At 45.4% G+C, this 24,504-nt stretch overlaps 1 protein-coding gene across 2 annotated transcripts; it reads right to left on the bottom strand.

Moving 5' to 3' along the window:
• Positions 1 to 1,523: 1,523 nt before the first annotated feature.
• On the bottom strand, positions 1,524 to 24,193 carry SET (SET nuclear proto-oncogene). 2 transcript variants are annotated; one of them, XM_016189985.2, is made up of 8 exons: positions 24,021 to 24,193; positions 8,125 to 8,182; positions 6,895 to 7,037; positions 6,283 to 6,386; positions 6,075 to 6,188; positions 4,595 to 4,765; positions 4,357 to 4,503; positions 1,524 to 3,288 (listed from the first exon to the last, which is right to left on the bottom strand). In XM_016189985.2, the coding sequence occupies exons 1-8, from the start codon at positions 24,124 to 24,126 to the stop codon at positions 3,265 to 3,267; spliced, it is 867 nt and encodes a 288-aa protein (XP_016045471.2). In that variant the 5' UTR covers positions 24,127 to 24,193; the 3' UTR covers positions 1,524 to 3,264. The 2 variants fall into 2 exon arrangements, with proteins under 2 accessions (XP_016045471.2, XP_060056284.1); XM_060200301.1 differs by lacking the exon at positions 24,021 to 24,193 and adding an exon at positions 9,603 to 10,081.
• Positions 24,194 to 24,504: the final 311 nt, after the last annotated feature.

Here is a 24,504-nt window from a genome sequence, read left to right as displayed (position 1 = left end):
ATGCCCAGTACCAGTGATACTGCTTCTGCTCAATAAGAAAACTGAGGGGGCTGGGTGGTGGCGCACCAGGTCGTGTGTAACAATGTCTTTGTCCACTGCACAGAACTGGCTTCAAGACCCCAGGCCCCACCTGCAGGGGGAAAGCTTTGAGTGGAGAAGCAGGTCTGTAGGTGTCTATCTTTCTCTTCCCCATCTCTCAAAGTCTTGCTGGGGCCTAACAGTGACCAAAATAAAACAATGATAAACTACTAAATCAATACACACAATTGTCCAAGAGTTCTCTGAAGTCCAGTAGTGCCCCCGAATCAGTTTACCTTTTCTTTTTTTCATTATTTACCTATTCCCGTTTGTTGCCCTTGTTATATTGTAGTTTTTATTATTTTCGTTGTTGGATAGGACAGAGGAATGGAGAAGGGAAGACAGAGGAAAGATACTTGCAGACCTGTTTCACTGCTTGTGAAGCAAACCCATGTAGGTGGAGAGCTGGGGGGTGGTGCTCAAACCAGGATCTTTATGCAGGTCTTTGCACCATGTGCGCTTAACCTGCTGTGCTACTGCCGGACTCCCAGTTTACCCTTTTAAAGAACCAAACAGCTTACGCTTTCAGGTTCAAGTCTGGCCCACACTGCATTGAGGTAATCTTTGGGGCTGTGGTTTCTTTCAATGTTTTAAAAAGTCCCAGGTTCAATCTCCAGCACCACCATAAACCAGAGCTAAGTAACTGCTCTGATTAAAAAAAAAAAAGTATGAGACCTAGGAAGTAGCACAGAAGATCCCCATGCCAATCCCTGGAATTCTGTGTGCTGAACCTATGCTCATTTTCTCATTAGTATTTTTTGTTGTTGTAATTATCGTTATTGCTGTTGGAGAGAACATAGAGAAATTGAGAGAGGAGGGAAAGACAGAGAGGGGGAAAGATAGCACCTGCAGACCCGCTTCACCACTTGTGAAGCGAATCCCCTGCAGGTGGGGAGCTAGGGGCTCGAACCTGGATCCCTATGCTGGTCGTACCTGGTGCGCGTAACCTACTGCCTGACTCCCTCTCATTAGTATTTTCAAGTGTGTTTAAAAGTGAGACTTTGGGAGTTGGGAGGTTGCACAGTGGCTTAAGTGCACACGGCGCAAAGCGCAAGGACCGGCGTGAAGATCCTGGTTCTGGTCGCCTCCCAGCTCTCCACCTACAGAGGGGTTGCTTCACAAGCAGTGAAACATGTCTGCAGGTTTCTTTCTCTCCCCGTCTGCCCCATCTCTCTCCGTCCTATCCAACAACAACATCAATAACTACAATAAAACAAGGGCAACAAAAGGAAGTATTTTTTAAAAAGTGAGACTTCAAGATATTCAATCCCTTTAAGAAATCTGTCATTGGTAATTGTCTAGAATGCTCAATGTATATGCCTTTACAGGTACCTCTATGCCATGCATGTTTCCCCTACCCGTCACTATTAACACAGAACTCACCTGAAAAACTTATCTAAATCCAAAAGCAGTATTTGTCTACAAAACAAGGCAAATGACCCCAGTAAAAAAAAAATCTTTATGTTCCTTTATTGGAGCAAGATTCCTGACCAGTATACAGTGATGGATTTACTAAACAGAGGCCTGTGCAGAAATCACACTCTCCATCTAGATAGGTTTTCATCACACTTTGCCTATTGATGGAATAGTTCCATTTATAATTTTATACACCAAAAAGTTTTTTATCCAGGCTATCCATTAATTCATCTCTGAAAAAGTGGCATTTAAGTTTAGCAATTTTATTTTACAGCATTAGAAAAGCCTATGCTTTAGGTAGCTTCTCAAAAATGTTCTTCTGCGCTCATTGACATTTAGCAAGGTTCATCATCTCAGCAAGATGGGTCTCATTTGAGAATCAAATGTATGCTAAATAGCTAGTACATGAGACAAAAACACTCCTGAGTTTCTTAACCACCACTTTTGACTTCTTACTCTAAGCCTTCTCAGCCACAAGTTATGGTGCCAATGAAGACATGTCAGCAACTGCCCTGTGTGTAACTAGGCATTAGAGCACCAGGTCTGTCTGATGGTGGTGGCAGGCACTATTATCCAGGTAAATAAAGGCCCAATAAAAAATTAAAAAAAAAAAAAGACAATTTGAGATACAAATCATGGGTACACTAGGATGTTTTGCACAATCTGATATCCTAGATAACGTGAACTGAATTCTAATAAACTGATGGCAAATTGTACCCAGTGATTCTTTCTAGACAAAGAATTACTAACACACGATTCAAATCCCTTTACTCAATCCACATAGCCCTGAGGTCAGCCTGCAAAGTGCATATCAAAAAATTAATTAGGGTTAACAGTTTGACAAAAATATTACAAGTCAAACCTGGAAAGTCAATCTGTTTTGAGAGAAAAGCATCAAATCCTTTGTGTACACATTTAGTTTTATTGTAACAAAGCAACTTGTACACTTTTAACGTTTAAAACTGAGCATCATCTTTCCTTTCCAGTGAAAACAAAAAAGAAAATTTAAAAATAAACAGGAACAAAATTACAATTCCAAATAAGATCCTACAGGTTCTGCTGATTCTCCCATCGAGTGGCTGGGCTCAAGTCATCATTAGGAGATAATTTTTTAAAAGTGTAGTCTTAAAACTGCAAGGATGTCCGTTAAACATCACAATTAAACATGCCAAAGGAGAAGCCATGTTGTCAAAATGCCCACTTAACCCACCCAACATCTCAAACCCACCCTTTGCTGACCTTCTATAACCCCATTTTTTTAAGATTTTTTTTTTGATTTTTTTAAACAAGAGAAAGTAGACAGATACATGTTGGTAAATGCTAACTGTCCATATTCACATAGAGACACAGTGTAATCTCTGAGCCCAATATACAGAGAAAGGAGGAGAAAAGCTAGAATTCTATGCACTACTACACAGGGGCCTAGCACCCTCCAGCTTCCAGCAGAGCTAAGGGAGCAGAAGGTTTTCTTTTTTCCCACAGAGCATGGTGGTATTGATTCCATAAGTTTTTGTTGAGACAGGAAGGGATAAAAATTAATTTGGAACAGAAAATGATAGAGATTCTTTTCAACTGTATTCTGCTCAAGGCATTTTCCCCCAAAATAAGTTGATAACCATGGTATAATGGCGAGAAGAGACCTCAAAAACAGGGTGACTGAGCACAAGGGGAGGGGGGGAAAAAAGAAAAAAAAAAAAAAAAAAAAAAGACTGCAACTTGCTCCCAGGGACTAGAGAAAATTAAAAAAGGCTGGAATCCATCAGTGTTCCATTAGTCATCTTCTCCTTCATCTTCCTGTAAGAAAAAGGGGAGTAACAATGACCTCAGGTTAATTCAGTGGCAATCCCCAACTTTCATATAGACCACAAATGGGCTCCATAAGACAAGACATATCTAGCAGCCCAGACATGGTGCAATGGATAAAGGTGTTTCTGACCCAGTATCCAATGTAGCAAAGTAGTACTCTGATTCTCTTTCCCTTTCTTCCTTCCCCCAATGCTTTTATTCACTATGAAACCTCCTAATCTACAAACCTCAATGTAATATTCAGGACACATCAAGAGTTTGGCCAACTGCACATCATCTATGTTTCCTTCACTAAATATGGCTAAAGAATAACAGAACTAAAAACAAACAAAAGAATAGCTAAAAATTGATAACAAATGTGCACACAATGTCTTAGTCAACAAAATTAACTTTCTACAAATACTCCAATTAGAACCTATTTGATTCTATTAAAAAAATAAAATAAAAAGTGGGGGCCACCCCACATTTGGTGTGCCTGGTTTTAAGTGCACATTAACACTATGCATAAGGTTATACGGTTCAAGTCTCTAGTCCCCACTGTAGGATGATGCTTCACCAGTGATGAAGCAGTGCTTTCTGCTCTATTTCTACCTACTAGAAAAAAATAGGCCAGGACTGTGTGGTGGCACACCTGATTGAGCACACATGATAAAATGTGCAAGGACCTGGGTTCTTGATCCTCGCCTGCAAGAGGAAAGCTTTCCAAGTGAAGTAGTGATGCAGGTGTCTCTTTCTCTGACTCCCCCCATTACCTCTGATTTCTCGCTGTCTCTATCCAATAAATATATAGATCTGGGAAGACAACATAATGGCTATTCAAATGACTGAGGCAACGAAGGCCCCAGGTTCAATTTCCAGCATCACCATAAGCCAGAGCTCTATATCTCCTGTTCAATAAACTAAATACTAAAAAGAATACAACTTGCTCCAGTGTGGTGTAGACCAGGCTTGAACCTGGGTTGTATGCATGACTAAGCACACACTACCATAGTTGGCCATTTTATCTTGCTGGTTCTAAAGATTATCTTCTTTTACTTTAACCAAATTTTGTTTTACCTCTCCTTCCTCCCCCTCATCATCATCTTCATCTTCTTCACCTTCATCCTCATCTCCTTCTTCATCAATATCTTCTAATCCTTCTTCCTCTTCATCATCATCATCATCTTCTTCCCCTTCGCCTTCTTCATCATCCATATCAGGAACCTTAAAAAAAAAAAAAAAAAAACCCAACATGTATCAAAAAAACTCACGTTTAACCAAATGACACAAGAAAAACCCTAAATGTTTAACTCACCAAGTAGTATTGTAGTGGATTTGGCCAAATATCATCTTTAATGACCTCTCCTAACTCATCTGCACCTGCATCAGAATGATCAGTAAACCAGGTAAAGAAGCTCTCTGGCTCCTCATGCTGTCTCTTCCTGCTGGCTTTGTTTTGTGTTTGACTTGAACGTTTCGTCAAATCCTAAATAAAATGGAAGAAATTTTCGTTAAAGCATGATGAAAGATGCCTTACACAGCACTGTATCTCACAGAAACTTCTTGCTGGTAAAGCACTAAACTGTCTAAGGTTCTAGGTTCAATATCTCAGTACTTCATGGGCCAGAGTAGTGCTAAATGCTCTGTCTCATGTACAATTCATATGTTAACTATTTTTCCCCCTACAGGTGGGGGACCAGGGGCTTGAAACCATGTCCTAGTGCACTGTAATGTTTGCACTGAACCAGGTTTGTACCACCTGGCCCCTAAATATTATTCTTCAAAAAAAAATTAAAAGGAGCCAGGCGGCGGTGCACCTATAGTTAAGTGCACACATTACAGTGCACAAGGACTCTGATTCAAGCCCTTGCTTCCCACCTAAAGGGGAAAAGCTTCATGCGTGAAGGACTTCTGCAGGTCTCTCCCCTCCACCCCTTTTTTTTTTTTTTTGTTAACCAAAGCACTGTCATTTTTGTGTATTTTGTTTACCAGAGCACTGCTCAGCTCTGGCTTATGTGGGGGACTGAACCTGGGACTTTAGAGCCTCAGGCATGAAGTCTCTTTGCCTAACCATGCTACCTCCCTCTGCCCTTCTCAAATTCTCTCTATGCAAAAATCAGTAAAAGATTAAAACAGAAAAAGCTTAGCCAGAAGGGCCACACCCAATGGAGTACACACATTACCATGTACTAGGACCCAGGTGTTTTTCTCTCCATCGCTACTGAACCCTTCAATTCCACTGTCCAATAGGGAAAAAAAAAAAAAAGGAGCTGTGGTTTTTTTAAAAAATATTTTTATTTACTATTGGACAGAGAGAGAAACTGAGAAGGGAGGGGGAGATAGAAGAGAAACCCCTACAGCCCTGGCTCACCACTCTAAGAGTTCCCCCTACAGGTGGGAGGGGAGCTTGGGTCCACACACACTGTTGTAATGTGAGTGCTTAACCTGGTGGCGTCACCGCCGCCCTGACCCCCAGAGCTGTTATTCCTCAAAACCCTATACATTAGAGTGATGTTCTAGTCCTGTCACTGTCTCATCAATGAACCTCATTTTCATAACACTGCCCAGTTCTGGTTTATGGTGTTGCTGGGTATTGAACCAACCTTTGGTGCCTCAGGAATGCCAGTATTTTTTACATAACCATTTATATACTCAATCCTCACTTTAAAAAAAACTAAAATCATAGAATACATACAAGACTATGCATATGACATGTATCTAAAACACTACAGCAAATATAAAAACTCCAGCTGAACCATAATATACAAAACTACATTTCCATGGAATTAAAGTACCTTGCCAGATTTCCATTTGATTTCAGTGGACTTTGAAGAAGGATCACCACTCTCATTCAGATGAAATTCTTTGGAGAGAACTTTATTTTCGAAGTAAGGGTTTTCATCAAAATACTGTCAATGATCAGAGAATTAGAAAATATTATGAATAGGTCTTTCAAAGCTTAATAGTTTTCATAGTGGCTAACAAGATGTTACTGATACTTACAAAATCTATTCTGTAACCTGATTTAATATCTTCAAATTCTGTCACTTCAACTCTTGTCAAATAATGCAGCGCCTCTTCATCCTCCTCCCCAAGCAGTGCAGACACTACAATAGTGAAGTACAGGTCAAATTGAGTATTAAAAAAAGCAATCAGTTATGAATTCAAGTGATCCCTTACAGTTTTCCCAAATTTGTGAGGAATATAGCTTAGTGATAAAGAGTACCTCTCTCCCATGTGAGAACCTGACTTCATAAAATTGTAAAATGGCCAAGGAGCAAAGCTGTCACTGTTTTATCAATAAGTAATGAAACAAGACGCTAAACTTAAGACTTTTAATCTAGAAAACGCAAATTCCAAGTCTCTACCAAGTATTTCACATCTGTACATAACCAGCATTTTAGATTTAACCCTCAGCAAGGTCCTACTATCGCAACAAGTGGATTACCCCCCCCCCTTTTTTTTTTTTACCAGAACACTGTTCAGCACTGGCTTATAGTAGTGCAGGGGATTGAACCTGGGACTTCGGAGCCTCAGGCATGAGTCTCTTTCATAACCACTACGCTATCTACTCCTGCCCATGGATACCCTTTAATAATGTCTGATATGACATACCTTGTGGATGGTTGACAAATGTTGTTACCCAAAAATTTGGGATTTTGGCGATCAATTCCGACCTCTTCTGAAAAAATGGTTGGCGGAGTTTGTTATACTTCTGTTCTACCTTCAAAATCTCCTCGCTGGCTTGTTCATTAAGTCTGGAGCAAAAGAAAAGACATATTATGGTACTCATCTAGAATTTGAAAACAAGTTTGATTTACTTTAAGAATGAACTCTTGGGAGTCGGGCGGTAGTGCAGCGGGTTAATCGCACGTGGTACAAAGCAAAAGAACTAGCATAAAGATCCCAGTTGGAGCCCCCGGCTCCCCACCTCCAGGAGAGTCGCTTCACAGGCGGTGAAGCAGATCTCCAGGTGTCTATCTCTCCCCTTCTCTGTCCTATCCAACAAAGATGACAACAATAAAAAGCAAGGACAACAAAAGGGAATAAATGAATAAGTAAAATAGTTAAAAAAAGAATGAACTCTTCTAGTTCTTGAATGCTCTTAATTGAGTACTTTGGTAACACTATGTTAAGTCCATCAACAAAATTAGTGGATACTTTCATTCTCTTTGCTATGCAAATTAAGTCCTTTTAAAAAAACTTATTTGATTCATGTCTTACTGCATTGGTGAGACACGAGTTTTTTTTTTTTTTAATTTCATTTATTTTTTGAGAGAGATGCAAAGACAAAGAGAAAGACATACAGAAACACTATAGCACTGCTCAGCTCTGGCTTATGGTGGCCGGAGTGGAGGGTGGGGGGATCTAACCTGGGATTTAGGAGCATCAGGCATGAGAATCTGTTTGCATAACCATTATGCTGTCTCCCCCTCCACAAATTAAGTCTTAAGAAAAATAAAACTAGCCAAGTAACAAAGTTCTAAGGTCTATCAGCAAAACTGATGCCACAATACTAAACTATCAGCAACTTGTCTGTGGACTATACCTCAAACATTTTGTAGCCTTCCAAGGCAAAACCCTATCTTTAAAGAGGTCATTGTACTTTGCTTTCACTAAAACTTTCTCCAGTTTGTAAAGGGGAGAAATGCCAGAACAGTGCAGTGGAATATAGCAGGTACTAGGCCTGGTGTCAAAAGGAAACCGTTAACAGAAACTTAACACTGAATCATGGCAGTTCAATCTAAATGTAATCATCTCCACTTAAGAGAATATATTTGAACACAGATTGACAACTATATACACTAAAAATTGCAAAGAAGGCTTCAAAGTGAAAACTTTTACCTGTCTATTTCATTCTGTACTTCATCGATATGTTCAATCGCTTCTTGTTGCTCTTTTTCTGCAAGAAAAAAGTATGTAAGACTCAATACTAATCAAAAGATCAACTTACTTTTCCTAATGTCAACACTGCTATGAATTTTATCAATAAATATAGTGAACTGCCTACGACAAGGCGTGCTCTCCACGTGTTCATGCATGTTGGGGCAAATGACTTTCAGTGAAGAAAAAACATGGTAGTCGAAGCGTCTCGAACTTTAAGGATTTCATTACAAGAAACCGTTTCTTAAGAAATAAAGCTTGTAACAGAAACTGGGCTTTTAATTATGAACACTTAACAACCATGTAGTTATTACCAGTAGCCATCTACAAATCCCAAAATGATCGTAGCAATAGCTGAAATTAGGACCCCATCTATCTCAATGGTGTAAAGTTCAAAATACAACATCTGTTACAATCAAGACACCAGACACACCTACGAAGAAAGGGAACAGTCCTGGGACTCTCCCACCATTTTAAACACCGGTCTTTCCACTCCTGACAAAGTAAACCTACGATTCAGATCTGACCTTTCTCACCTCTCCGACCCCATTTCAAGCAACCAGATCTCGGATGAAGCACTTACAGGAAAGCCAAGCATTAGTGAGAAAACTAAGAGCAGCAGGAAGGGTGGGAGCGGTGTGCAGTGGCCGGGGTGCCCTTTTGTCAGGTAAAAACTGCAAAACCTGCACCCGGAGCTAAAGGGGTGTGAAGGGGCCCGGGCGCGCGATGCATTTCCGGTCACCGTGCCGGGTCCTGCAGCCCCCTGCCGGCATGGCTTGCACTCAAACTAGGCGCAAGGTTTTTTAATTTTTTTTTTAAGACTCATCGTGAAGACCCGGGACACCCCGGCCGCGGCGCCGGCCCGGCCACCCCACGTGGGAGGCTGCGCCCGCGGCCCGAGCATCCTCCCCGCCGCCCGGGGCCCAGTGCGCGGCCGGCCGCGTGCTGCTCCGCGCCCCCACCCGTCCCGGCTCCGGGCGGACGGCCGTACCCGAGCCGCTCTCGGGGGGGTGGGGGCGCCGGGACACCGCCCACGGGCCGGGAGCCGGAGGGGAGCGCCGCCGAGGCCCGGATCCCGGGCCGCGTCCGGTCGCACCATGTGGCGGCGGCGGCGGCTGATGGGAGCGAGGCATCATGGCGGAGCACAATAAAGAGAGGCTTCTCGGGAGGGAGGGAGGGGGAGGAGAGCGAGGGAGGGGGGAGAGGAAGGGGGGGTCTCCTCCGCCCGCGCCTCGCAGGCCGCAGCGCCCCCGCCTCGCAGCGCCGCCGCCGCCGCGGCGCCCCCCGGGCCCGCGCGCACAAAAAAGGGCGCCGAGGCCCCGCAGGCCCGTCCGCCCGGCGCCCCCCGCGCGCGCCCCGGGCCCCGCCGGCCGCCCGCGGGCCGGGGCGGGCAGCGAAGATGGCGGCGCGGGCCGGCCCCCGCCTCGCCTGCTACTCACCTGAGGTCTCGTCGGCCCCGTCGTGGTTGGAGTTGAGCTCCTTTTTACTGACTTTGGCCGCCGGCGCCGACATGGTGCTGCTCCGCGGTCGGGGGGGAGCGGGGAGGGGGAGAGAAGGGAAGGCGAAGGGGGCGGGCAGCGGCTTCCCCTCACGCCACACGCGCGGGCGCTCGCTCGCTCGGGCCGGCCGCCTCCTCCCGGGGATCCCTCACTCGCTGCTCGCCCTCCCCCGGCTCGCGCGCTGCCCTCGCGGCCTGGCGACGCGGGAGGGGCTGGGGCGGCGTGCCGGGCCCCGGCCCGGGCTCCTGCTTACGGAAGGGAGGCGCGGCGGCGGGCGGGTGGTCGGCTCGGCTCCCTCACTCGCGCTCCGCGCTCTCGCTCACTGCTCGCTCTCCCGAGCCGCCTCCTCCTCCCCCTCCTCCTCCCCTCGGCGCGGGGCGGGCGGCAGGGCGCAGGCGCGCCAGGACCCGCGCACACGCTCCGCCCCCGGCCGGAGAGGCTCGCGCCGCCGCGCCATTGGCTGGGGGACCGGGACGAAGGACGGAGCCACGGGGAGAGACACTGGGCCGGGCCGAGGGGCGGGAGGATGGCGCGCCGCGACGTACGGGGCCGGCCCCCCGCGCCGCGCTCCCCTCCCCCGCTCTCCCCAGCCAGCCGACCCGGGACTTTTGCGCGCTACGGGCGCGCGGCGGCCGGGGAGGCGGGGCCTGGGGCTGCGCGCAGGCTCCCCAGCGGCGCGCAGGGCGCGTCACGTGGTGGCGGAAAGGCTTCCCTTGGCGCGGTGGCGCGGGTGACAGGGAGTTCGCGGCTCGTGGAAGGTGCAGGCCTCAGAGTGGCCTGGCTCCGCGGCGGGGCTCGAGCCCATGCAGCCTGGGCAGCTTCCCGCCGAGCGAGAAGCGAGGCAGCGCACTTGCTTCCAACCTATTTTTCAGATGGGGACTCACGAGGCTTGTTTCTGAAAAGCCAGAAGCTGCCCAGTGCACGAAGGGGGCCTTTTTCCTGGCTTGACAGCAACCCCCTGGGCCACTCTCCCTTCCTGAACCGCTTCAGTAGGGTATTGTAAAAAGCCAAGGAGGTTGACAGTCGGGAAGGTTGTGTCCGAGGTGACCTGGCATGTCTACAGTAAAGTGCAGGTCCTCTGAAGGCAGGGAGGTGCCCCTCGTCCACCCCAGGCTCATCTTGGCGCAGTCAGGCCAGAAAGCAAGGAGCCATCAGAGAGAGCGGACAACTACCACGTGGGGTAGGCACCTCTAAGCTGACTTCACAAAGACTAAAAAACTAAGCATTTTGGCCTAAATAACACTCGAGTTAAGGGGTCTGCACCATGCTTGCTTGCTCTGCCCACCCAGGATCTAGGCTGAGATGTATCCCAGAACGTGGGTAATAAGGACTGAGGACTGGATTCTTTGTCAACTCTTTTTTTTTTTTTTTTTTTTTACCCCCATATCTACTGTTAACTCTTATTAAAAAGTTCAAGCGTGTGTGGTCTGGAGGTGGCTCAGTGGATAAAGCATTAGACTCTCAAGCATGAAGTCCCTAGTTCAATCCCCAGCAGCACATGTACCAGAGCTATGTCTGGTTCTTTCTCTTCTCCTTTCTCATTAATCAATAAGACTAAATTAAAAAAAAAAAAATTTCAAGCGAGGGAGTCGGGCGGTTGCGCAGCGGGTTAAACGAACGTGCAGCAAAACGCAAGGACCGGCGTAAAGATCCTGGTTCAAGTCCCCGGCTCCCCACCTGCAGGGTAGTCTCTCCTCTCTGTCTTCTCCTCTTCTCTCCATTTCTCTCTGTCCTATCCAACAACAATAACTACAACAAGCACAACAACAATGGCAACAAAATGGGAAAAATAGCCACCAGAAGCAGTGGATAAGGAGTGCAGGCACTGAGACCCAGCAATAACCCTGGAGGCAAAAAGCAAAAAAAAAAAGTTAAGTCACTAATGTTCAAAACAGCCCACTGTTAAACAAGTGTTAAACAGCATGTAGTCTAAAGGTAGCGAACACAGGAGTTTTCTTGAGATTTCAGATATCCATCTAATCCACCTAAGCTTACTCTCACCTGCATCAAGTTCGGTTCATATCTAGCCTAACTGGACAGACTTGGTTTTTTTTTCTTTCCCCTCCAGGGTTATTGCTGGGACTCCGACACTACTAATCCATGGTTCGTGGCGGCCATTTTTTTCCATTTCTCTTTTTTTTAATTTTTAAAAAATATTAATTTTATTTATTTATTCCCTTTTGTTGCCCTTGTTGTCTTATTGTTGTAGTTATTATTGTTGTCGTTGTTGTTGGATAGGACAGAGAGAAATGGAGAGAGGAGGGGAAGACAGAGAGGGGGAGAGAAAGATAGACACCTGCAGACCTGCTTCACCGCCTGTGAAGCGACTCCCCTGCAGGTGGGGGAGCCAGGGTTCGAACCGGGATCCTTATGCCGGTCCTTGTGCTTTGCACCACCTGCGCTTAACCCGCTGCGCTACAGCCCGACTTCCTCCATTTATTTATTTATTTATTTTTTAAATATTTATTTATTTACCCTTTTGTTGCCCTTGTTGTTTAACATTGTTGTGGTTATTGATGTCATCATTGTTGTTGGCTAGGACAGAGAGAAATGGAGAGAGGAGGGGAAGACAGAGAGGGAGAGAGAAAGCCACCTGCAGACCTACTTCACCGCCTGTGAAGCGACTCCCCTGCAGGTGGGGAGCCGGGGGCTCGAACCGGGATCTTTACGCCGGTCCTTGCGTTTTGCGCCACGTGCGCTTAACCCGCTGCGCTACCGCCCGACCCCCCCTCCATTTATTTCTATTGGATAGGACAGAGAAATTGAGAGAGAAGGGAGAGATAGAAAAAGATACCTGCTTCACTGCTGGTGAAGCGTCCCGCCTGCAGGTGAGGAGTGGGGATTCAAACCCGGATCCCCAGACTTTTCACTGAGCAGAACTAGAAAGGAATTGGAAAAGTCATGATTATTTTTCTATGCAATCACGTGTCATGACTTTTCTGATAATCGAACAGGCTATGGCACCTCCGTGCGTCTTCTCACTTAATCTCCACATAAATACAAGACAGGCAACAATAGTCTCATTTCATAGAAACCCAATTTTTTTTATGTAAGTGGCAGGACCAAGATTTTTTTCTTTTCTTTTTACAGCTAGGGCTTGCTACCTGCATTACTCCCTATTCCTAGTGTTTTTTCCCCCTTTTTAATGAGAAAACTATTTTTTTAAAAATCAAGTACATAAACCAAATAAATCAGCATGTAGATAGATCACAAGGACCTAGGTTCAGTCCCTGGTCTCCACCTGCAGGGGGAAAGCTTCACAAGTGGTGAAGCGGTGCTGCAAGTGTCTGTCCTCCCTTTCTATCTCCCCCTTCCCTCTAGATTTCTGACTGAATCTATGCAATAAATAAAGATAATAACAGGGCAGAGGGTAGATAGCATAATGGTTATGCAAAGAGACTCTAGAGACTCTTGCCTGAGGCTCTAAAGTCTCAGGTTCAGTCGTCATACCCCACCACCACCACCACCCTAAGACACAGCTGAGCAAGCAGTGCTTTGGTTAAAAAAAAGGGGGGGTTGGGCGATAACGCATTGGGTTAAGCACAGGTGGTGCAAAGCGCAAAGGCAGGCATAAGGATCCTGGTTCCAGCCACCAGCTCCCCACCTGCAGGGGAGTCGCTTCACAGGTGGTGAAGCAGATCTGCAGGTGTTTTTCCTCTTCTGTCTTTCCCTCCTCATTCCATTTCTCTCTATCCTGTCTAACAACAACACCAATAACAACAACAATAAACAAAAAGGACAACAAAAGGGAAAATAAATTAAAAAAATTTTTTTAACTAAAAAATGGAATCAGGTAATGGCACAGCAGGTAAACCCAAGGACCAGCATAAGGATCCCAGTTCAAGCCCCTGGCTCCCTACCTGTAAGGGAGTCGCTTCATAAGCAGGTCTGCAGGTGTCTATCTTTCTCTCCCCCTCTGTCTTCCTCTTCTCTCTCCATTCCCCTCTGTCCTGTCTAACAATAACATCAATAACAATAACTACAACAACAACAATAATAAAAAACAAGGGCAAAAAAAGGGAAAATAAATAAAATATTTTAAAATTTTAATTTTTAAAAAAGGATAATAATAATAATAATAAATAACTTGACCGTGGTCCGGGAGGTGGCGCAGTGATAAAGCTTTGGACTCTCAAACATGAGGTCCTGAGTTCGATCCCTGTGCCAGAGTGATGTCTGGTTCTTTCTCTCTCCTACTGTCTTTATCATAAATAAATAAAATCTTTAAAAAATAAATAACTTGACCTAGAGGTTCAATTACAATCCAAATAAAAATGTCAACATATGATTTTGTGGATATTGACATGCTTATTTTAAAGTTTACTTGGAGAGGCAAAAGACCCAGAATAGTGAAAGCAATATTACAGAACAAAGTTACTGTGATCTGGGGGTAGCACAGTGGAGAAAGAACTGGATTTTTCAAGCATGAGGTCCAGAGTTCAATCCTTGGCAGAACATGTACCAGGACGATGTCTATTCTTTTTTTTTTTTAATATTTATTTATTTCCTTTTGTTGCCCTTGTTGTTGTTGTAGTTATTATTGTTGTAGTTGTTGTTGGACAGGACAGAGAGAAATGGAGAGAGGAATGGAAGACAGAGAGGAGGAGAGAAAGGTAAACACCTGCAGACTTGCTTCACCGCCTGTGAAGCGACTCCCCTGCAGGTGGGGAGCCAGGGGCTTGAACCTGGATCCTTACACCGGCCCTTGGGACTTGAGCCATATGCGCTTAATGCGCTGGGCTACCGCCGACTCCCTAGTGATGTCTATTCTTTCTCTCCTTCCTCTTAGCTTTTTTCACAAATAAATAAAATCTTTTTTTAAAAAAATAGAGGTCTTAAAAAAAAAAAGTTTAGAGGATTAGTATTACCTGAATTTAAAACTCACTATAAAGCTACACTAACCAAGTTAGTGTGGTATTGGTAACTTTCTTTTTGACAAGAGGGTGAGAAAATATATAAACATCTTAATTTGTATTCCTGTGAGAAATGAAAGGGAGAGAGAAGTGTGTGTGTGTGTGTGTGTGTGTGTGTGTGTGTGTGTGTGTGTGTGTGAATGAATGAGAGAGAGACACAGACACACCAGGGTACTGTTCAGTTGTGCAATATGAAGTCCTGGATATTGAACCTGCAGCCTCATGCACAGAAGTTCTGTGCACTACCTCACAGATATTGCCCTTGTCCCAAACTTAATTTTTTTTTTCTTTTTGGCATTGTCAGGGTTTCACTGCATCCAGTTGACTTTTTTTTTCTTGCCAAACAAAGAGAATTAGGAAAATGAAAAAATAAAGATAGAAAGTGAGAGACAGGAATAGAGAGAGGGAGACAGAGGAACAATACCTGCAGGATTGCTCCACTACCAATCAGGCTTTCCCCCCTGCAGGTGATAGCTGGGGACTTAAACTCCAGTCCTTGAGCATCTTTATGTGTTCACTCTACCAATCAGCGCTCAAGCTGGACCAAGATTCTAAAGATAACAAAACCTCTGCCCTAAAACTATTTATTTTTCTTTTCTTTTGCCTCCAGGGTTAACACTGGGGCCTGGGGCTTGGGGTTTGGTGCCTGCAGTACAAATCCACTGCTCCTGGAAGCCATCTTTTCTTTCTTTTTTTTTTAACTGAATAGGACAGAGAGAAATTGAGGGAGGAGGGAGGAGATAAAGAGGAAGGTAGACACCTGCAGACCTGCTTCACTGCTTGTGAAGTGACCCCCCCTGCAGGTGGGGAGCCGGGGGCTTGAAGGGGATTCTTGTAAGTACTTCATACTATATGTGTTCAATCCAGTGTGCCACTGCCTGACCCCCAATTTCTTTTTTTTTTTTTCCTTCATATTTTGATGTGGCCCAACACACACCTGCACTTTCCCTTACTGTGATGCGACTTAATTTTGTTTCTTTGGGGTTGGAATCTTGGTGGTCCCATGTGGTGCCAGGGCTCAAACCCAGGGCTTTGCACTTGGTAAGGCATGCACTCCACCAAATAAGTTATTCTCTCAGCCTGTTATTTTATTTAAATTCAGGTTCCATTACACCATATTTATTTCATGACCCACAAATAGGATGGAACAGTCTGACATGCATTGGTGCTGTGGGCTGTTGCTTTCATACACAACGCCTGCTGTCACCAGTGATGCAGAACACATCCCAGTTGCCCGATCTACCTGTTTCCCAAGCAACCTCAGGGGTCCTAGAGAACCTGATCAGGCTTCATTCAGAGTAGGCAATGGGGCTTCAAGTCTTCCCTTTCACCACCTCAGATTTTAGAATGAATCATCCTGCTCCTCTTTCTGGCCTTTCCCACAGCACTTCAAGATGAAGGCAAGAAGCACACAGTAGGAAGTGGAAAAGAAAGAGAAAGCAAAAGGCAAGAGTTTCAGTAAACAAGGGAGTGGCATGGACACATCAAGGGATATTTCAATCAAGTGTGAATAAGTATTATTCACTGTGGCTTGGAGGGGTGTAGCACAATAGTTATGTAAAGAGACTCTTTATGCCTAAGTCTTCAAAGTCCCAGGTTCAACCTCCCATGCCCATAAACCAGAGCTAAGCAGAGCTTCTGGGGAAAAAAAAAAAAAAAAATATATATATATATATATATATATATATATATATATATATATATTCACTATGGGCTCTCCCTCTCAACTCTAGGAGCCTACCTAGGAGCCACACATTTTCTTCATGGCCTCTTGCTGTATGCAGAATCCCTCTTTCTCAGCTTTGATCAAGAAAGGAAAACCCCATGGTTTGAAGACTGGAACAGGTAGTAAGTAATGTGAGATGACCTGGAACTCTGAACTAAGATAGTCTTCAAGATCACACCTGTCTCCCCACCCTCACTACCTCTTCTCTGAATCTCTTTTTCTGATCTAGAAAGTAAGGATATCGTGCTGGGCGGTGGTGCACTCAATTAAGCATACATAGTACAAAGCACAAGGATCTGTGCTAGGACTCCACCTGCAAAGGAGTCACTTCATAAGCAATGAAGCAAGTCCGCAGATGTCTATTTTTCTCTCCCCCTATCTTCCCCTCCTCTCTCAATTTCTCTCTGTCCTATCCTATAAAATAATGGAAAAAATGGCCTCCAGTAGCAATAGATTCATAGTACCTGCATCGAGCCCCAGCAATAACCCTAAAGACAAAAGAGAGAGAGGAAATAAGGATATCCACCAGTGCTACTATTGGAGTGCTAGTGGACAGAGTGCTTAACACATTGCTGGGCACATCAGTGCCCAGTTAAGTATTTTATTTTATTTTTTTATATTTATTTATTCCTTTTTGTTGCCTTTGTTGTTTTATTGTTGTAGTAATTATTACTGATGTCGTCGTTGTTGGATAGGACAGAGAGAAATGGAGAGAGGAGGGGAAGACAGGGGGAGAGAAAGATAGACACCTGCAGACCTGCTTCACAGCTTGTGAAGCGACTCCCTTGCAGGTGGGGAGCCAGGGGCTCGAACCAAGATCTTTAAGTGGGTCCTCGCGCTTTGTGCCACCTGCGCTTAACCCACTGTGCTACCGCCTGACTCCCCCCAGCTAAGTATTATGAGTATTATTTAGGTCTAGGTGAACGAGGCATCTCAGAAGCTGTAGTTGTACCTCTCATCCTTCCTGGTTATACTAATGCTCCCAGAAAGCTAAATGTCAGGAAATTAGGGGAATTCATCCATATCTGACTGCTCCTAAGTAGAAAAGGACCTGCTAGTGGGGCCGGTGGTGGTGCACCTGGTTGAGCACACGTGCACAAGGACCCAGGTTTGAGCCCCTAGTCCCCATCTGCAAGGGGAAAGCTTTGTGAGTGGTGAACCAGTGTTGCAGGTGTCTCTCTCTCTCTCCTCTATCACTCTCTTCTTGATTTCTGGCTATCTCTATCCAATAAATAAAGATAATAAAAAATAAAAATAAATAAATAAAAAGAACCTGCTAGCCATGTCCAAAGTATGGATCATGCACCCATTGCTATGTAGAGCGTTTCACCTCACATATGTGTACTGCTGAGATCATTTTACAGGAGGGAAGCCCAGGTTATGTCCCTTTCCGACAAGGTCACACCACCAGAGAGCCATTTCTGCAGCTCCTCTCCCCCAGGGTTATTGCTGGGGTTTGGTGCCACTAGGAATCCACTGCTCCTGGTGGCCATTTTTCCATTGGATAGGACAGAGAATAACTGAGAGAGGAAGAGATAAAGAGGAAAGAAAGACACCTGCAGACCTGCTTCACTGCTTGTGAAGCAACCCCCTCTGCAGGTGGGGAGCGGGGTGCTCGAACTCGGTTCTTGCACTTGGTACTATATGCGCTTAACCTGGTGTGCTGCCACCTGCCCCCTTCCCACTTCTACAGCTTTAACAGGCAGGCTGAGCAGGTCTTTGCATCCCATTTGGAAAAGGAAGGACTGAGACTCAGTTCAGTCAGACTAGTCAAGTAGCCCAGCAGATGTGCAGCAGCACTACCATCAGGGATCCTGATCCAGAGCACTTGCCACAAGTGTGACTGGCCCCCAGCCAAATCAGCAAACTAGTAAAACTCAAGGCCTCTGAGGCCTTCCCTTGGGTACCCAAAACTGCTATTTTTCTAGGGCACTGCTTTCCTATCTTCTACCTGTCAAAACACAACCTCAGAGGTTTCTTACATCCCAAATTGATTAGAGAGGCCTAATCAGCAGAACAAGCAATCCACTCTATGATTAGGGAGGCCTTATCAGCCGAACAATACACTTAGTGTCCAACTCCAAGCTAAGTATCTGCAAAACTCATGTCCTCAACTCCAAATTTAGTGAATGGGTCAGAGAAACAGCCATGAAACCAACTACTGATAAAACATAACCTTGGTGGCCTGAGAGGTGGTGGTTGGACTCAAAAGTATGAAGTCTTTAGTTCCATCCTCAGCACTGCATGTGTCACAGTGATGCTGATTCTCGCATCTGTTCTTTTTCTTCATCTTTTTAAAAATATTTTATTTATTGAATTGAGGAGAAGAAGACAGAGCGGAAGAGAGAGAAACACCTGCAGTACTGCTTCACTGCTTGTGAAATTGCCCCCTGCAGTTGGAGGCCAGGGGCTGGAAGCCAGGTCCTTGTGCATTCTAACATACATGCTCAACCAGGTGCACCACCAGCTAGCCCCTTGCTCCCATCTGTCCTTCTCATAAATAAATAAACTGAAAGAAAAATAAAAAGCTTGTAATCATGGAAGAGTTGAACAGGGAAGATAGCATAGTGGCTTATATAGTAAGCAGACTTTAAGGCTTGCCCAGGTTCAATTCTTGACATCACCATAAACCAGAACTGAGTAAAGCTCTAGTAAAAAATTATAATAATAGGGAGTCAGTGGTAGCACAGCAGGTTAAGCGCACGTGGTGCAAAGTGCAAGGACCAGCATAAGGATCCGGGTTCAAGCCCCTGGCTCCCCACCTAAAGGGGAGTCGCTTCACAGGCGGTGAAGCAGGGCTGCATGTATCTATCTTTCTCTCCTCCCTCTGTCATCCCCCCTCCTCTCTCCATTTCTGTCTGTCCTATACAACAGCAATGACATCAATAACAACAATAACTACAACAGTAAAACAACAAGGGCAACAAAAAGGAATAGATAAATATTTTTTAAAAATTTAATAATAATGGGGCCAGGTGGTAATGCACCTGATTGAATGTGCACATGTTACAATGTGCAAGGACCGAGTTCAAGCCTCCAGTCCCCATCTCTAGGGTGTATAAGCTTCACGAGTGGTGAAACAGGGCTGCAGTTGTCTCTCTGTATCTCCCTCTTTCTCTCAATTTCTGGCTGTCTTTATAAAATAAAGATAGGGAGTCGGGCAATAGCGCAGTGGGTTAAGCGAACATGGTGCAAAGCGCAAGGACTGGCATAAGGATCCAGGTTCCAGCCCCCCCCCCGCTCCCCACCTGCAGGGGAGTCACTTCACAGGCAGTGAAGTAGGTCTGCAGGTGTCTATCTTTCTCTCCCCCTCTCTGTCTTCCCCTCCTCTCTCCATTTCTCTCTGTCCTATCCAACAATGACAGCAATAACAACAATGATAAACAACAAAGGCAGCAAAAGGGAAAATAAATAAATATATATTAAAAATAATAATTAATAAATAAAGACAGTAGAAATAAAAAATAAAGTTTGCTTATTTCTAGTTATAATAATAACAATAATAATAAATAGGCTGGGTCATAGAGGTAGCACACTGGGTTCAGCACACATAATGCGAAGTACAAGGACCCATGCAAGGATCCTGCTTCAAGGTCCCAGCTCCCCATCTGCGGGGGGGAGGGGGGGGTCACTTAACTCACAGTGAGGCTAGTCTTAAGATGTCTTTCTCTCTCCCAGTCCCAACCTACCAGGGGAGCTCTATAGATGCCTGTCTCTCTATCCTCCTTGCAGGCACCAGACCACAACAATAATCCTGGTGTAAATTAAAAAATAAATAGGGAGTCAGGCGGTAGCACAGCGGGTTAAACTCACATGGTGCAAAGCACAAGGACAGGCTGAAGGATCCTGGTTGAGCCCCCAGCTCCCCACCAGCCGGGGAGTTGCTTCACAGGCGGTGAAGCAGGTCTGCAGGTGTCTATCTTTCTCTCCCCCTCTCTGTCTTCCCCTCCTCTCTCCATTTCTCTCTGTCCTATCCAACAACAAGGACATCAATAATAAATACATACAGCAATAAAAAACAACAAAATGGGAATGAATAAATAAATTAAATAAGTATTAAAAAAACTAAAGGTTCGAGCCCCCGGCTCCCCAACTGCAAGGTAGTCGCTTCACAGGCGGTGAAGCAGGTCTGCAGGTGTCTGTCTTTCTCTCCCTCTCTGTCTTCCCCTCCTCTCTCCATTTCTCTCTGTCCTATCCAACAACAACAACATCAATAACAACAACAATAGCCACAACAATAAAACAAGGGCAACAAAAGGGAATAAATATTTTTAAAAATATTAATAAAGAAAGAAATAAAAAATAAATAAAATAAGCAATCTTGTGCTTCACAAGTGCTGTGTCAGTCTCTTTTTTTCTCTCGCTTTCCTCCCAGTTTCTCTCTATATCCAAAATAAATATTAAATTTCAAAAGTAACCTTGGGAGTTGGGTGGTAACGCAGCGGGTTAAGCACATGTAGAGCAAAGGGCAAGGACAGGTATAAGGATTAAGCCACCAGCTCCCCACCTGCAGGGGAGTCACTTCACAGGCAGTGAAGCAGGTCTGCAGGTGTCTTTCTCTCCCCTTCTCTGTCTTCCCCTCCTCTCTCCATTTCTCTCTGTCCTATTCAACAACGACGACATCAATAACAATAATAACTACAACAATAAAACAAGGGCAACTAAAGGGAAAAATAAATAAATATTTTAAATAAGTAGGTAACCTTAAGAGCTTGTGAGATGGGGCCAGGCGGTGTGCAAGGACCAAGGTTCAAGCCCCTGGTCCCCTACCTGCAGGAAGAAAGCTTCACTAGTGATGAAGCAGGGCTGCAAGTGTCTCTCTCTTTCCCTCTATCTCCCTCTTCCTTTCTCAATTTCTCAATGTCTCTATCCAATAATAAATATTTTTTTAAAAAAAGAGCCTGTGAAATAGTATACTGGGTAGGGCTTAACTGTATCTGTGGCCCAGGTTCCAGCCCAGCACCACATGAAAGGTGCTATCATCTCTCTAAATGAACTTAAAATTGGTGTGGCATGGAATAGAAGTCCCACCAGCTATCCAGCTACGAAGGGGAAAAAAAGCTGGAGATAACAATAATTATACAAAAAACTCTCATACCTGAGGCTGAGGTTCCAGACTTAACCCCCAGTACAACCATAAACCAGAGTTGTGCAGTCTTCATATAAAAATAAATTGTTGGTGGTCCGGGAGGTGGCGCAGTGGTAAAGCTTTGGACTCTCAGGCATGAGGTCTCAAGTTCGATCCCCGGCAGCACATGTGCCAAAGTGATGTCTGGTTCTTTCTCTCTCCTCCTATCTTTCTCATAAATAAATTAAATTGTTGGGGTCCAGGAGGTAGTGAAGTGGGTTAAACGCACATGGCGCAAAGTGCAAGGACTGACATAAGAATCCCAGTTCCAGCCCCCGGCTCCCGGCTCCCAGCTCCCAGCTCCCCACTTTCAGGGTAGTTGCTTCACAGGTGGTTAGGCAGGTCTGCAGGTGTCCATCTTTCTCTTCCCCCCGCCCCGCTCCATTTCTCTCTGTCCTATCCAACAACGACATCAATAACAACAATAATGATAATAACCACAATGATAATAAACCGGGACAACAAAAGAGAAAAAAAATAGCCTCCAGGAGCAGTGGATTTATAGTGCAAGCACTGAACCCCAGCAATAACCCTGGAGGCAATAAATAAATAAATTGTTAGGAGAGGCCAGGTGGTGATGCAACTGGTTAAGCACTCACATTACAGAGTGCAAAGACCTGGGTTCAAGCCCCTGGTCCCTACCTGCAGGGGGAAACTTCACAAGTGGTGAAATAGGGCTTGCAGGTGTCTGTCTCTTTCCCTCTCCCCCCCAATTTCTCTATCTCTATCCAATATTAAATTTAAAAAAGCTTTTTAAAAGAAAATAAAGTAAATTGTTTTAGATAAGTAAAATTTTTAAAAAAGCATAGGGGCAGGGTGGTGATGTACTTGGTTAAGGGCATGCGTTACTATGCACAACAAGGACGCTAGTTCAAGCTCCCAGACCCCATCTGCAGTGGGGAAAATGTCATGAATGCTGAAACAGTGCTGCAAGTGTGTGTCTCTCTCCCTCCCCTCTTACTCTCTTAATTTCTCTGTCCTATTGAATTAAATAAATAAAAAGTAAAAAAAAAAAAAAAAAAAGCTTTGGGGCAGGGTGGAAGGCCTCACAAGTGGTGAAGCAGTGCTTCAAGTATCTCTCCCTCTCTCAATTTCTCTCTGTTGTATCCAAAAAAAAATCGGAAAAGAAAAAAATGGCCGCAGGAGCACTGGATTCATACTGCAGGCACTAAGCTCAGGCACAGAGATAACCCTGGAGGCAAAAATAAATAAATTGCCATGAGTGGGCATATTGGTTGTTGTAGTTTTTTTTTTTTTTTAATTTCCTTTTGTTGCCCTTGTTTTATTAGTGTAGTTATTATTGTTGTTGTTGTTGTTGATGTCATCGTTGAGAGAAATGGAGAGAGGAGGGGAAGGCAGAGGAGGAGAGAAAGACACCTGTAGGCCTGCTTCACTGCTTGTGAAGTGACTTCCCTGCAGGTGGGGAGGAGGGGGGCTCGAACCCGGATCCTTATGCCGGTCCTTGTGCTTTGTGCCACGTGCGCTTAACCCACTGCGCTACCACCTGACTCCCGAGTGGGCATACTGGATGAGCGCAGATCCTTACCAAGTGTAAGGATCTGGGTTCAAGCGCATGGTACCCACCTGCTGGAGAGGAACTTCATAAGTGAAGTAATACTGCAGGTGTATCTTTCTCCCTTTATTTCCCCTTTCTCTCTCGATTTCTTTATACAATATAAAAAAATTATTTAACAAGCATTTTATGTATTTAACCTGAGCAGTACTCAGCTCTGGCTTATGATGGTGCTGGGGTTTGAACCTGGGACCTTGGAGCCTTTTGCATAATCACTATGTTGTCTCCCCAGCCCTATTTATCACTGTCTTTTTATCAAAGCACTGTTCAGCTCTGGCTTACGGCGGTTCCGGGGAATTCAACCTGGGACTTGAGCCTCGTTAGGCGGTCGCCCCTGCCCAGCTATAAATTTATTCACTAAAACGAGGAATGGAAAACGAGAGCATCACTCTGGCACACGCGATGCGGGTGGGGGGTGGCGATAACGCAGAACCTCAAGCGCTTGCACGTTCCGAGCCCGGGCCACTGCGCCACCTGCTGGCCGGAAATGCCTTCAAGCCGGAGTCACGTGACCAGCGGGCTGCTCAGGCAGGATGGGAGGGGAAAGCCGGAAACTAGATGAGGAAGAGGTGGCAGAAATCCGGACCCAAGTCCGGACCACAAGACAGGCAGCGAAAAAACGAAGGTCTTAAGGAAGTAGGACAATCAGGACTCGAGATTTGAAAGTGAGGGAAAAGAACGGAGTCACACGTGCCCCTCAACTCACCCCAGTCCCAGGATGACTAAGTGAGGTCTAGTTTGCCGCGACTGGGAAAACCAGAAGAGTGAAGACCGAGAGCTGGGAGATAAACCTGGAATAGGTGCGGGGTGGAGACAGGGAGGAGCAAACCTCCACTCTCCTCAATTCCACCTCTTCTGGCGCTGTACTCACATAAACTGAATCCACTCAACTCCACACTTACTAACGTACAGGAGAGTTTGGGGTCACATCTCCAAGGTACCGGGGAGAAAAAAAATCAGCTAAACCCATTCTCGCAAGTCTCCTAAATCACAAAAGCAATGTGGTGTGGGGACATACCTTTCTGCGAGTCGGGAGACTTGGCCGAGTCGTCTGTGTCGGGGGCAGCGGGCAACCTCGGTTTCTTCGTGTGAAGCTGGAGCGGAGACTGGCGCTTGGGGGCCATGCTGTGCGGGAGTCCAAGAAGCTGACCCACTGCAAGAGTCCTTTGCAGAAGCAACTTTGGGCACTGAGGCTGACCCACGTGATGGAGGTTGAAGAACGTTTAAATCTGGCCTGGAGCCGCCAAACTGGCAGAGGATATTTACATGACAGTGGAACACACACCCACTCCCCTCCCCCAGCCCCATCCTTCTCACCCTCCAATCAAGATCAAATTCTTTCAGTTGCTCCGAGTTCCCCTCCTAGGGCTTTCTTGGATTTGGGTGGGTGGGGGAAGGTATTTCCTGGTGAGGGACATTTTTGTGCTGTCCTGTGCTTGCTTGCCTTACGAGCACTAGCAGCCATTCCCAGTTGTTTTACGAAACAATCTAAGTAGGTAGGC

Source organism: Erinaceus europaeus, chromosome 10 (assembly GCF_950295315.1).
Source record: "Erinaceus europaeus chromosome 10, mEriEur2.1, whole genome shotgun sequence".
Lineage (NCBI taxonomy): Eukaryota > Metazoa > Chordata > Mammalia > Eulipotyphla > Erinaceidae > Erinaceus > Erinaceus europaeus.
The sequence above is the reverse complement of the archived record's forward strand: the minus strand, read 5'-3'. Positions and strand labels throughout refer to the sequence as shown.

Excerpts from the sequence above, each read along its gene's own strand:
- SET (XM_016189985.2), bottom strand. The coding sequence starts at position 24,126 with ATGGCCCCCAAGCGCCAGTCTCCGCTCCAGCTTCACACGAAGAAACCG. Across the intron at positions 4,504-4,594 it reads ATCCACTACAATACTACTTG|GTTCCTGATATGGATGATGA; the intron begins GTGAGTTAAACA and ends TTTTTTTTTAAG. Across the intron at positions 3,289-4,356 it reads ATGAGGGGGAGGAAGGAGAG|GAAGATGAAGGAGAAGATGA; the intron begins GTAAAACAAAAT and ends TTTTTCTTACAG.